The sequence below is a fragment of the Pongo abelii genome, chromosome 13 (genome assembly GCF_028885655.2).
Source record: "Pongo abelii isolate AG06213 chromosome 13, NHGRI_mPonAbe1-v2.0_pri, whole genome shotgun sequence".
Classification (NCBI taxonomy): domain Eukaryota; kingdom Metazoa; phylum Chordata; class Mammalia; order Primates; family Hominidae; genus Pongo; species Pongo abelii.
The window spans coordinates 65,257,939-65,271,947 of NC_071998.2; the positions used below are offsets into that span (position 1 = coordinate 65,257,939).

The 14,009-nt window shown below is 42.1% G+C and overlaps 1 protein-coding gene across 1 annotated transcript in view; it reads right to left on the minus strand.

Annotated features, from left to right (window-relative positions):
• Positions 1-14,009, minus strand: part of TRPM6 (transient receptor potential cation channel subfamily M member 6) — a 162,219-nt gene that overhangs the window by 92,493 nt on the left and 55,717 nt on the right. Inside the window, exons 7-11 of the mRNA XM_024252302.3 lie at positions 11,180-11,351; positions 5,080-5,248; positions 3,714-3,837; positions 328-400; positions 105-205 (exon numbers count right to left, since the gene is read on the minus strand). Of these exons, the coding sequence (XP_024108070.3) occupies positions 105-205; positions 328-400; positions 3,714-3,837; positions 5,080-5,248; positions 11,180-11,351 (639 nt within the window). The remainder of the gene's footprint in view (positions 1-104; positions 206-327; positions 401-3,713; positions 3,838-5,079; positions 5,249-11,179; positions 11,352-14,009) is intronic.

Genomic DNA, 14,009 nt, shown 5'->3' on the forward strand with positions numbered 1-14,009 from the left:
CACACTTCTACCAAATCAATATCTCCCCTCATTTTCTCTTTTGCCCCTTCCTAACAGACCATCACACAAAATATTTTTTCCAAATAACTTCATTTTCACTATACCTTCCAGTGTTGTTCATAAGTTAGGATATGTTTCTTGGCAATGTCCACCCTGTCCCAAGCCATTGCCAGATTTAATTGCTCTGATGCTGATAAATTTGTGCCTAGGGTAAAAGAAAGGAACAATCATATATTCTTTTCAAGATATCTACGCAAGAAGCACAAAGTAGTGTGGAACATGAGAAGCGTAAGTGAGAAACAATTGCAACCCCATCCAGATACTCACCCTTCAGCAAAGCTGTTAGGATTGCTAAGTCCAGGTCTTGCTGCTCTTCAGAGTCAGCATCAAATATGGTAATCTACAACAGTGAAAAACAAAGAGCCATACATTTGGGGAACTACCAAATAAATGCTTTCAAAGAGTACCCACAGAATTCAGACTGGAGCTAATGAATTGAGGAAAACATTCTTCTTTAAAACCTTTTTTTACTTATAGGAGAGAAAACTTTTAAATAGGGTAACAAAGAATTATGGGCACTTGGGGGGAAAAAAACTAAAAATTCCACATATACAGAGGAAACATTTATGAAGGAATGTTATTACATGAATTTACTACGTACATGCTACAACAAAAAGAACCTCGATGTTAATTTCTGATGTAAATAAAATCATGTCTCCTTTCAAAGAGACAACGAATGAAATCCTTCATTCACCTAGCCTTGGAAACTAAGACTTTTGCTTTTTTTTCTCTTTTCTTAATTTTTTGTAGAGACAAGGTCTCACTATATTGCCCAGGCTGGTCTTGAATTTCCTGGGTTCAGGCGACCCTCCGGTCTCAGCCTCCCAAAGTGCTGGGATTACAGGTGAGTCACCACGCCCAGCCAGACTTGCTTTTTCATGAGAAATGAATCCTCAAGGGTTTGTCATAAAGTAACTGAGGTAATTACAGTGGACCCAATGAGCAAGTACCCTGGGCAACACAGACGGTCTTTGACTCTTTTAAAGACAAGTAAGTTAGTTACTTATGGTTCCAAAGGGTCACCTATGGGCCCTTGAGGCACTTGCTCACCCGTTCCCACCCTGTGGGGTGTGCTTTCATTTTCAATAAATCTCTGCTTTTGTTGCTTCAAAAAAAAGGGGGGGGGAGTCACCTGTTATTAATGACTATATCTCAGTCTTTTTAAATTAAAATACATTTCATATAGTAGAAGGAGCTATTTTAATGAAAAAGCCAAGATTGGAAAGACCTAGTTCCAAGTATGCCACTAACAAGCTAGTCCTAGGTAAATATCTTGAGGCTGCTGAATCTCAGGCTCCTCATCCATAAAATGAGAGGAACCTGCTGAATAATCTCTAAGGTATCATAAAGATAAAAAACTATGCTTCTATAACTTCACACATTGTTTCCTTTCACCTGACACGCCCACTATGTGCATGAATAAAATCAGCCCTCAATTGTACAACCCAATTCCTATCATCTGCAAGCCCTTTGCTGCCTTCTCTTGACCCTCTTAGTCATTACATTGCTTATTAATTATTCTGCTTGATGGCAGGAAGAGGCAAACATAAGGGCAATCTCTTTTACCTGTCCTTTTCTTAACTTTCTGATTACTGTGGCAAATAGAAAGTGTAATAGACTAAGAAGATTTCAACTCTTCTGAAACTCAAGTTTCAGATCTATCATTTCTTTTTTTTTTGAGACAGGGTTTTGCTCTTGTTGCCCAGGCTGGAGTGCAATGGTGCGATCTCGGCTCACTGCAACCTCTGCCTCCCGATTCAAGCGATTCTCTTGCCTAAGCCTCCCAAGTAGCTGGGATTATAGGCACCCGCCACTATGCCCAGCTAATTTTTGCATTTTTGGTAGAGACAGGGCTTCACCATGTTGGCCAGGCTGGTCTCGAACTCCTGATCTCAGGTGATCCACCCACTTCGGCCTCTCAAAGTGCTGGGATTATAGGCATGAGCCAACGCGTCCGAGCCTATCTGTCATTTCTTAACTGCATGACTGCAAATCCCTTAAATTCTCTAGCCTTCTGCTTCATCATTTCCAAACTGGAAATAACCACTGCCATACTGAACTCACTCACAGGGCTATTTCAAATGAAAAGAATACATTTAGAAGCACGCTGCTAATTAGAAACATGGTTGCTATTATTGTTGTTATTGGGCCAACTAAAACCCCAAAGAGTTTTTTCCACATAGATTTTGTCGTGCTTCCTCTAGCCAGAACATTTCAGTTGGTTTTTTTTTTGAGGCCAGGTACTTAAATATTACCAAAATTCTTATACAATTTGGTCCAGCCTTCAGATTGTAGAAAGATCACCTTGAATCATGACATATCTGTATATTTACTGTAATTGTCAGCTTCATATCATCTGAGTCATTGATATGAATTGATAATTCAGCGGGCACAGTGGCTTACGCCTGCAATCCCAGCACTTTGGGAGGCCGAGACAGGCAGATCGCTTGAGGCCAGGAGTTCGAGACCAGCTTGGCCAACCTGGTGAAACCCCATCTCTACCAAAAAATACAAAAATTAGCCAGGCATGGTGGCACGCACCTGTAGTCCAAGCTACTCAGGAGGCTGAGGCATGAAAATCACTTGAGCCTAGGAGGTGGAGGTTGCAGCGAGCCAAGATCTCGCCATCGCACTCCAGCCTAAGTGACAGAGTGAGGCCCTGTCTCAAAAAAAAAAAAAGAATTGATAATTCATATCATCCAAGTCATTTTGTTCATAGGCTGGCCATGGTGGCTCATGCCTATAATCCCAGCACTTTAGGAGGCCAAGGCAAGAGGATCACTTGAGCCCAGAAATTCAAGGCTGCAGTGAGCTATGACTGCACCACTGCATTCCAGCCTGGGCAAAAGAGCAAGACCTTGTCTTTACCAAATTAATTAATTAAATTAATTAATCTTTTTATCACAGTACCCTAAAACACTAAAAACTTTTCCTGAGTCTACATTATGGTAGCAGCCCATAGTTTGTGGGCTCCATTTTTTATCCCAGAGTTTATTCTCACTTTTCCCATTGTCCAGTACATTCCCAATGATTTCCTGCAGGATTTACTCAGGACGCTGTGAGGCAGTCATGTAACTCAGCACCATGAAGCTGTGTTCGTTGAAGACACAGAGCTGTTCCTTTACCCTCCGAAAATACTTCTGTGTAATTTTCGCTAAATCTGATAACTTTTCTGGAACATTGTTATACCAAGTGCCTTTTCTGTAGTAGAGTCTAGTATTTGAAGCATGGGGAGTGCGGACAGCAGTGACAGTAAGAAGTCAAGTTTACTCAACTAAGAATCAAATTCTGTGGAGCTAGATACACTCAAAATCAAAATGAAAAATCCATATTTTTTATTTTTAATTATTTTAATTTTAAAAAATTTTACTTTAAGTTCTGGGATACATGTGCAGGATGTGCAGGTTTGTTACACAGGTAAATGTGTGCCATGGTGGTTTGCTGCACCTATCAACCCACCACTTAGGTATTAAGACCTCCATGCATTAGCTATTTATCCTGATTTTCTCCCTCCCCCTCCCCCCTGACAGGCCCCTGTATGTTATTCCCCTTCCTGTGTCCATCATGTTTTTTTTAATTGTGAAAATAAATATTACAATGTTTATAAATTAGCAGTTCTTAAGTCAGTTGAATCATCAACTCCTCATACTCACACAATCCCTGTGAACCATACACTCCATTAGAATTTGGAAAAGGTGCTTGGACTGTTTAAGACTAAAGTTGAAAGTGTTCTGAATCATGCAGATGATCTCCTCTTTCACCTGAGGTCGCAGCATCCTGGAAGAGAAATAAATGGTCTTGACACAACCCAGAGAGGGGAATGAGCCGGCAACATCAATAGAAGAAAACACCCCATCAGCTCCCCAGACTGAAAAGGTGTCTATGGACAGTTCTGCCAGAAGAGCAAATGAGGGGGAGCAAACGGAAGCAGGAGCTCAAGAAGAAGGCCGAATCTGAAAGTGGGAATGGAGCCGGGCATGGTGGCTCACATCTGTAATCCCAGCATTTTGGGAGGCCCGGGTGGAGGATCACTTGAGGCCAGGAGTTCGAGGCCAGCCTGGGCAACATAGCAAGACCCTGCCTCTATTTTTACATTTATAAAAGAAGAAAGAAAGTGAGAATGGGTTGATCTGCCACATCCTGAAAAGAATATACTCTGAAGTGGAGTTCTGAAGCTGGTAGATTTCCAGAGGGCTGGGAATCTCCAGAAATTATAGGTATTATATTCTCTAAAGGATCTGAAACCCTAAAAGGTTTAATAACCACACATCCAGGTGATTTTAGAAAAGGGAGAGGAGTGAAAGCAGAGGGAGATGGTAGAGGGCGGAAGTAGAGGCAGGAGGAATGAACAGGGAGAGCAATCATAAGCAAAGGCACTCCAAAGAGCTGTTACAGCATAAGCAGCGAATAACTGTTTACTAAATAAATTAGTGGGGTCAACATTTTAGTTCTTAGGCACTGTACTTATTTATACAGTAGAAATATCATGCTTTTGAAATTGGAAGAATCACACTGGCTAGAGGGATGGCAAGAGAAAAATTATCTTCTTATTTGAGAAGGGGAAAGAATTAAAGCCTGAAATAAGCATGACATATGCTATGAAAACGTCAGGATATAGACCTTCCCAATTTCTGCTATTTCCATTAAGGGCAAATGAATTTGAAGGTACTCTGGGCCCAATACTGGCCACCTCCCTTACAAGGTCCTTACGGCTGTAATGGCCAATTGCTCAAGCCACACCTCCCTCACTCCCCCTGCAAACACCTTTTCCCCAAAGTTCAAGCAAGACTCAAGCTTCCCTTTAAAGGCAGGCCTTTCTTCAGCTAAGAAAATAGCAACTCTCATCGCTGAAGGGCATTTTGATGTTGAACAACAAACACAAAGTCACTGAGAAATGAAATCCAGTCTCAACTTCTATAATCCAAGAATATCTGGCCCACATAAATGCACAGTCAAAAGAACTAAAATGGAGGAATAAATAGCCCCTATAGTTTCAAAAAAGAAGAGCCAACAACTCACCCTTCATCTGCCAGGTGTTTGTGTGTGAAGGCCAGGAGGTCAGCCGCCCTGCCTGTGCCCTCACACACCACCACCGGGTCCTTGTCCTTGACAGTCTCCCACACTGACAGGATGACGTTGGGACCGCCTTCCACCACCAGCCCCACCACCGGCACGCCTTGTCTTGAGCCTATTCCAGACCACAAACAATACCACACTGTTAGAGAATCCCTAGCTCAGCCAGTCGGCCATTTTGACTTCCAGACACAAGTCTCTCAATTGCCACCTATGTTCATTCCTCGCACTGGCCCATCTCTCATTTTACCCTGGTTTGCTTAGATCAAGACCAAGCCAGAAACTTGGACTTCAAATAAAATGTGGCATAAATATGGTGACAGCATCTTCAAGCTTTTACCAGGTAAAAAGGCTTTCAATAATTTTTCAAAAAAATAAGTATTGCTTAAGAAATAAGTGTTCCATTATGGGAAACTCCCAAAGTATCTAAAAGTAAACAGAACAATATAATAGATCCCAATGTGTTCATCACTCATCTCCAAAAATGAGCAACCTTAACCAGTTCAACAAACATTTTAATTATTACTTATTTATTTATTTTATATAAGACAAGGTCTCACTCTGTCAACTAGGCTGGAATGCAGTGGTGTGATCACAGCTCACTGCAGCCTCGACTTACCAGGCTCAGGCAATCCTCCTGTCTCAGCCTCCTGAGTAGGTGGGACCACAGGTATGTACCACCACATCTAGCTTTTTTTTTTTTTCAGTTATTTGTAGAGATGGGGTCTCCCTATGTTGCTCAGGCTGACCTCAGGCTCCTTGTCTCAAGTGGTCTTCCTGCCTCAGCCTCCCAAAGTCTTGGAATTACAGGTGTGAGCCACCACACCTAGACCCTATAAACTTTTAATGGTGGTTATTTCTAGGAACAAGGTAGGATGACAACCCTCAAAGACTTTTGCATTGCCATTTATTTCATTTTATTGTTTGAATTTTTTATCAGGACTATATATTACCTTTTTTTCTTACAGACTACATGACCCAAGCCTATATATATATATTACTTTATTAAAGTACGGGAGAAAGAACAGAAAGGAATAACTGCAGAGTCAGTCTTTTAAAAAAGATGTAAGCAAAAAAGCTTACAGAATAATATGCACAGTATTATCCTATGTATTTTTAAAACAATACACATATATACATATTTTATATGTATATATGCACATACCTGTATGTATAGCATGTTATATAAATGACCAGAAAATTCTGGAAGGATACACATCACACTATGAACAGTGGAAAAGAGAAGCGAAGATTTAGGAAAATGTTGAAAAGGGACCTTGACTATTTATTCTATAGATTTCTTATTTGCTTTATGTTTTCACACCACACATATATTGATATACTACATTTAAATCACTGTATTTTATTTTATTTTCCAAAAGAAGAAAATTTGGCAAGCAATGCCACACTCACCCCTAAGCAAAAGAGGACTTTACTCTGGGCCCCATGTTTTCAGGGGCGCACATTGGCCTTCCTCTGGCCACACCCCTGCCCTCACTGTGAGACCTCTACAGGGTCAAGAGTCAAGGGAAGCCTGTGCTCCCTCCCCAGCTTACTAGGATGCCCAAGGAACACCATGTTGCTCAGTACTTCCAAAAATCCAAGGTTTCCAAACTCAAGTCTGGCCTTCCAGCTGTATGTGTCAAGATAAAAGGCTAGGACATATTTTATACAGTTATCTAGATTTAAGGCATTTAAATAGCTAGACATATAGTATGTGGTCTTCCATGTGTATCCTGTGTCAGGCTCGCAAATGTTAGGGATGGGTCAGTTAGCAACCATCCACAAGCTTCACTCCATCGATTTAGTTGCTTTGACATTCTACTCCTTTTCCATACACCTCCACCTCATTATTTTCTCCATATCACTAAAAAGCATATCTATGATGTACCAACTAATAGACATAGGGTTTCTCTAAATAGATAGTCTTATAAAAGCCAAATGAAGCGGCAAAAATAGTATAAGGCACAAAAGTAATAGAAGAAAATTTCTATTAATATTTTATTAATTTTGGAATAAAAACATTTGTAAGTGAATTTTTTGTATCTTGTGTAATAAAATGTTATTCAGCCATTAAAATGTACTAAATTATACTCACTGACATGGAAATAGGACCGTGTTTAGTGGGGCAGGGGAAAAACTACAAAAGCATTAAGAAATCACCCCAGTTTTTGCTTAAAAGATGTTGCTTGTGTGTGTGTGTGCGTCTGCATGTGTGTGTAGAAAATTTGTGAAAATATACACATGAAAAGGTTAAGAATGGTTAGTTTTGATAGTGAGATTACAGAAAACTATCCCTTTCTTCTGTTATATGCTTTCTTTGCATTACCTGAATGTGGAAGTATATAATACTTTTACCATCTGAAAAAGAAAAAGAAATTAATATGGGCATTTTTGTGGAAGAGGAAGAGAATTCAATTTCTGTTAGGTACTCTTTTTTTTTTTTTATGGAGTCTCACTTTGTTGCCCAGGCTGGAATGCAGTGGCACCATCTTAGTTCACTGCAACCTCTGCCTCCTGGGTTCAAGTGATTCTCCTGCCTCAACCTCCTGAGTAGCTGGGATTACAGGTGCGCACCATCATGCCCGGCTACTTTTTTGTATTTTTAGTAGAGACGGGGTTTCACCATGTTGGCCAGGCTGGTCTTGAACTCCTGACCTCAGGTGATCCATCCACCTTGGTCTCCCAAAGTGCTGGGACTACAGGCGTAAGCCACCATGCCTGGCCCACTTTTCTTGAAGTAATAACTTATTCCCACAAAATCAAATATATTTATGGCTTTTTCCGAAAAAAAAAAAAATCTTACTGATACACTAATAAAAATTGGTTTAAAAAGAAAAAATGTAAAATTCTTGCTGAGAAATCTCACTAGAGAGCTGCTTCTACTGTAAGGTCCCAGGGTGAGGCAGGAATACAATATTAGACCTCCAAATTAAAAGTTCCTAGAACAGACATTCCAGGAAAGAGGACTCTTCTCCCTTGAGACTTGGATTATGAAAAGATACAGAGGCATCAGACCCTATGTTTCCTATCTTGAAATCACATCCTTAGAGTCTTACAAAACAGAAGCTGACATTGGCCACATTTCAAATGGCTGAAAGCCAGGATTCCTACAGCAACTTTATAATGTGAGTCTTTTTTTTTTTTTTTTTTTTTTTTGAGTATTCTCTGCCAACAACAAGGGTTTGCCAGAGTCGCCAAGAAGACTGGCTGAAAAGCAATAAAATAAATCAACCAAAGGCTGGGCACGGTGGCTCACACCTGTAATTCCAGCACTTCGGGAGGCCAAGGCAGGTGGATTACTTGAGGTCAGGAGTTCGAGACCAGCCTGGCCAACATGGTAAAATCCCGTCACTACTAAAAATAGAAAAAAATTAGCTGGGTGTGGTGGCAGGCGCTTGTAATCCCAGCTACTCAGGAGGCTGGGGCAGGAGAATTGTTTGAACCAGGGAGGCAGAGGTTGCAGTGAACTGATACCATGCCACTGCACTCCAGCCTGGGTGACAGAGCGAGACTCAGTCTCCAGAAAAAACAAAAAAGTCAAATAAATCAACCACTAGTTAAGTATTTTCATGCCATCAAAAATAAATCCCTTCTTGATCATATCAACAACAAATACAAATACAAATATGGTAGCCAACCTCCCTCATAAGTATGTTAGGTATGAAGATCAGCTTGACACATAAGAATTTTGAGTTTCTTGAGGGCATGTCTTCTCTTTCTTCCGTGTGTGTGTGTGTGTGTGTGTGTGTATGTGTGTATGTGTGTGTGTATAGGTGGCTGCTTCTTTTTGCTGTTTTTATATGGGTTCTCCTTAGAATAATAAATGTTACCAGTCCACTGGAATTGACTCCACAGTCAGCAAAAGCCTCCGGATAAATCCTAGGTTTCAAGGTCTTTGAAAGTAGAAATGTCATCTGCTACTATAAGCAAGCTCAGGGTTGTTGCATTCATACTAAAATGGGCAATCAGCAGGGAATAAGAAAGACAAAGACTCTCATACCTCCCATGGAGCATACATTATAGCGCTGCACAGAACCCCACGCAATTTAGGTGGTGGGCAAAGGTCAACAGAGGCAACAGGACATTTCAGGTAATATTTCAGGCCCCTAATGGATCCCTCTCCATACAGATTCTTCTTCAAGGTCCTTCTCTGACCTCTCTTCCTTCCCTCTGCTCTGCTGGTCTCCCTTCTCCCAGCCTTTCCTACTCCGCAGAAGACCACATACCCGATCCTCTCTCCCCTTTTCCTGACCTGCATAAGCCTCAGAATCCTTATTCACACTAAGAGCTAAGTGAACGACCCAATTCCCAGAGTCCCTCCCCTCCTCCTACCTCACAACCATGAGATGATCACTATACCAAAGGAGGGAAAAAGGAAGGAAAAAAACAGACATTTATTAAAGACATACCGTGCACCCAACACAATTCTAGACACCCCTAATATACATCTTCTCAATTAATTGTCACAACAAACATTAGAAGTAGGTAGTTCTTTCCATTTTATAATAAGAAAACAGTTTGACAGATGTTAATGCCATCTGGCCAAGGTCACAGGCACAAAATGACAGCCCTTCAATCTGTCTGACCTCACTACATTCTGCTGCCTCCAGGGATCAAGGCCAAAAACTAAATGGACTTCCAGCCTTTCATTTTTTCAGCCCAATGCTCAAAGGCTGAAGAGGACTTGAGCCTCCTGAAGGCATTCCCACTCCCTGGCCCTTTGTCCCAAAGAAGTATTTTGTGGAAGATTTAATTTGGCACAAGAGGCAGGGGTCCACTTTCTGGTGCCTTGAACCAAAAGTCTCCAGTTTTCCAGGCAGTACTCAGCCCTCCTGCTCTCTGTAAAGGATTCACACTTCCCTGCCCAGTGGTGCATGCTGATTCTGGCCCTCCCTTCTCCTTGCCCTCCTCCAGATAAAACTACCAAAATGGCCCTCTTGAAGCACCACTGTGAGCATGACACAAACTTGAGGACTTTCCAAGGTCCCTATTTCTTTTTCTTTTCTTTTTTTTTTTTTTTTTTTTGAGACAGAGTCTTGCTCTGTCACCCGGGCTGAAGTGCAGTGGTGCGATCTCAGCTCACTGTAACCTCTACCTCCCAGGTTCAAGCCATTCTCCTGCCTCAGCCTCCTGAGTAGCTGGGATTACAGGCATGCACCACCACACCTGGCTAATTTTTGTATTTTTAGCAGAAACAGGGTTTCACCATGTTGGCCAGGCTGGTCTCGACTCCTGACTTCAGGTGATTCACCCGCCTCGGCCTCCCAAAGTGCTGGGATTACAGGCGTGAGCCACCACACCCAGCCCCAAGGTCCCTATTTCTAAAACTCCTGTCTGGTCTTAACCCGTTCCCTGCCTAGGGCCACCCCACCCACACATGAAATGTCATCTTCCCTGACCATCAAAGCTCACACCCCTAGTCCCCTCAAGCTAGCCTCCTTAATGCTCTTCAGCCACCCCCCTTCCCACATGGGTATCTCCCCTCCTCTCTCCCTCCATCTATCCAACCCAAATGACTCTTTGAGGATCCACTAAAGTCTTCATCCCTCCATCATCCCCCAAACATTTCTTCCTCTCTCTCAACTGTCACCCACAAGTCTGCACTGTCTTATATCCTGCTTTCTTCTGGCTTCGGGTTCACTATGTTAACTTAATCCCTCTGGCTGCTCTAAGGCAGGGGCCAACTTGGGCCTCTCTACTCTGTGCAGATGATAAGTGAGCACCTTGACCACGGTGAACCCACAGCCGGAAGAACACAGGATATCAGACGGTGCAGACTCGTGGGTGACAGTTGAGAGAGAGGAAGAAATCTTTGGGGGGATCATGGAGGGATGAAGACTTTAGTGGATCCTCAAAGTGTCATTTGGATTGGATAGACGGAGGGAGAGAGGAGGGGAGATACCCATGTGGGAAGGGGGGTGGCTGAAGAGCATTAAGGAGGCTAGCTTGAGGGGACTAGGGGTGTGAGCTTTGATGGTCAGCGAAGACCATGAAAGACCTCAGCAGGCCTGCGACCAGGTGACTGAGCCCCTGTGATACTCACGGCAGTGTATTTTCTGCAGAGACAGGTATTTCTCCAGGTTCCTTCTGAGCTTCATTTCATTTCCATACTTGCCCACGGTCCCGTCATCAGACAGGATGAAGTGCGAGTGCATGCTGTTGAGTGTTGTGAGCTTGCTGAGGGGGTTATCCAGAGTCTGATACAGGCACACCACCTGAGAGACAGCAAGGACAAGGGAGGGTCAGAGCTCTAGATCCTTCCCCAGGCTCACCTGCTCCAAAGGCCTATCTTTATGTGCTAACAGAGTTCCTGTCTAGTTTAAAAAGTATTACTTGCGGCCAGGCATGGTGGCTCACGCCTGTAAGCCCAGCACTTTGGGAGGCCAAGGTGGGCGAATCACAACGTCAGGAGATAAGAGACCATCCTTGCTAACACAGTGAAATCCCGTCTCTACTAAAAATACACAAAATTGGCCAGGTGTGGTGGCGGGTGCCTGTAGTCCCAGCTACTTGGGAGGCTGAGGCAGGATAATTGCTTGAATCCAGGAGGCAGAGGTTGCAGTGAGGTGAGATCGCGCCACTGCACTCCAGTGCAACAGAGCGAGACTCCGTCTCAAAAAGAAAAAAAAAAGTATTATTTGCAATTTAGAGCAGTGCTTCTCAAACTATCTGTGGTATCAATTTTTTAAATTTCCCATGTTTTAATGGACCAATATGTGATCCTACTATGAATAACTAGTAGGCAGCTTGTGGTACATGAGATTCACAACACAAGTTCAACAATATTGAAACAAACCCCGTTCAGCAAGATTAGCCTGCTTTCCACGTGCTTGAATGACACAACATGGTCACATTGCTGGCAGTGGTTTTAAATATTTTTTTTTCCTTTCTTTCTTTTTTTTTTTTTGTTTTTTTTTTTTGAGACGGAGTCTTGCTCTGTCGCCCAGGCTGGAGTGCAGTGGCATGATCTCGGCTCACTGCAACCTTAGCCTCCCAGGTTCAAGCGATTCTCCTGCTTCAGCCTCCTGAGTAGCTGGGACTACAGGCACACATCTCCACGCTTGGCTAATTTTTGTATTTTTAGTAGAGACGGGGTTTCACGCCCAGCCTTCTTTTTCATTTCTGTGCTTACCTTGTTTCAAACCATTAAAAAACACTTCAAGGACTGGCACCAGTACATAGACCACACCATTATTCAAAAATACTGTCTTTTTATAGATTTATTCCAGAATAATATTTTGACACTGACTTTTCTCTAGTATTTCAAACAAAATAAAGAGTAACAGCTGGCCAGGAGTGGTTACACCACTCCTGGTAATACCAGCACTTAGGAGGCTGGGGCTGGCGGATCAGTTGAGGTTAGGAGTTTGAGACCAGCCTGGCCAACATGGTAAAATCCTATCTCTAACAAAAATACAAAAATTAGCCAGGCATGGTGGCAGGCACCTGTAGTCCAGCTACTCGGGAGGCTGAAGCACAAGAATCACTTGAACCTGGGAGATGGAGGTTGCAGTGAGCCGAGATCTCGCCACTGCACTCCAGCCTGGGCGACACAGTGAGACCCCATCTCAAAAATAAATAAATAAAACAGTGGAACAGCCAACCAGCCAAACAGCATTTCATTCATTATAAAACATCAAAATCTTTATTATATTAATGGACATTTTCTTAAGCTGCTCCACTTCATATTTGCTTTTAGAGGCAAAAGCACAATATTTAGAGTAAGAAAGCCCAAGTTTAAGTCAAGGCTCTTCTACTTACTAACCTTAACTCTGAGTAATTCTTGCCTTCTTTCTCAGGCTTATTTTCCTCAGGTATAAGTAAGGATGATGATACTGATAATTTTTGTTCAGAGGATTGTTGTGAGGCTTCAAAGAAATAATGGATGCAAAAGGCACTATGAACTTTATAAACATTAGACTTTAAATGTTACCTTTATAATTTTGAAGCATGACACTGAGGCAAGAAACCAAAAGGAAAATAATTGAGAGATTTAATACATATTTTGTATTTATTTTAAAAAGATAAGAAATAATATAAAATAAAAACTATGAGAAATGCAGCATACTTGACAAACAAAATTGTTACTAGGCTGAATTATAGGATCTTTCAAGGCTAGGCACAGAGAGAGGCTCATTCCTATAATCCCAACACTTTGGGAGGCCAAGGCAGGAAGATCACTTGAGGCCAAGGGTTCAAGACCAGTCTGAGCAACACAGCAAGGCCCCATCTCTAAAAGAAAAAAAAATTTAAGAATTAGTTGGGCGTGGCGGTGCATGCATGTAGTACCAACTACTCTGGAGGCTGACACGGGAGGATCACTTGAGCCAAAGAGTTCAAGACTGCAGTGAGCTATGATCATGTCATTATACTCCAGCCTTGGTAACAGAGCAAATTTTATCTTAAAAAACAAAAACAAACAAAAAAAAAACTTGAAGGTTAAGAAGTCTAAAATCCCTGCTTGAAAATGTACAAAAACCATATGAAGAGATGTTGAACCTCACTAGCAATCAGGGAAATGTAAATAAGAAAAATCAGGTATTATTTTATACCTTAACAGAATGGTATAGCTTGAAAAAAAACAGAATACTCAGAACTCAATGGGCATCCACATACCCCATTGAAAATAATATGAATTGTTTTGTTTTGGGGTTTTTTGTTTGTTTGTTTTGTTTTTTTCTTTTAGACAGGGTCTAATTCTGTCACCCAGGCTGGAGTGCAGTAGTGCCCATCTGGGATCACTGCAACCTCTGCCTCCCGGGCTCAAGCGATCCTCCCACCTCAGCCTCCTGAGTAGCTAAGATCACAGGCACATGCTGCCATGCTGGCTATTTTTGTTTTTGTTGTTGTTTGGTTTGTTTGTTTGAGACAGG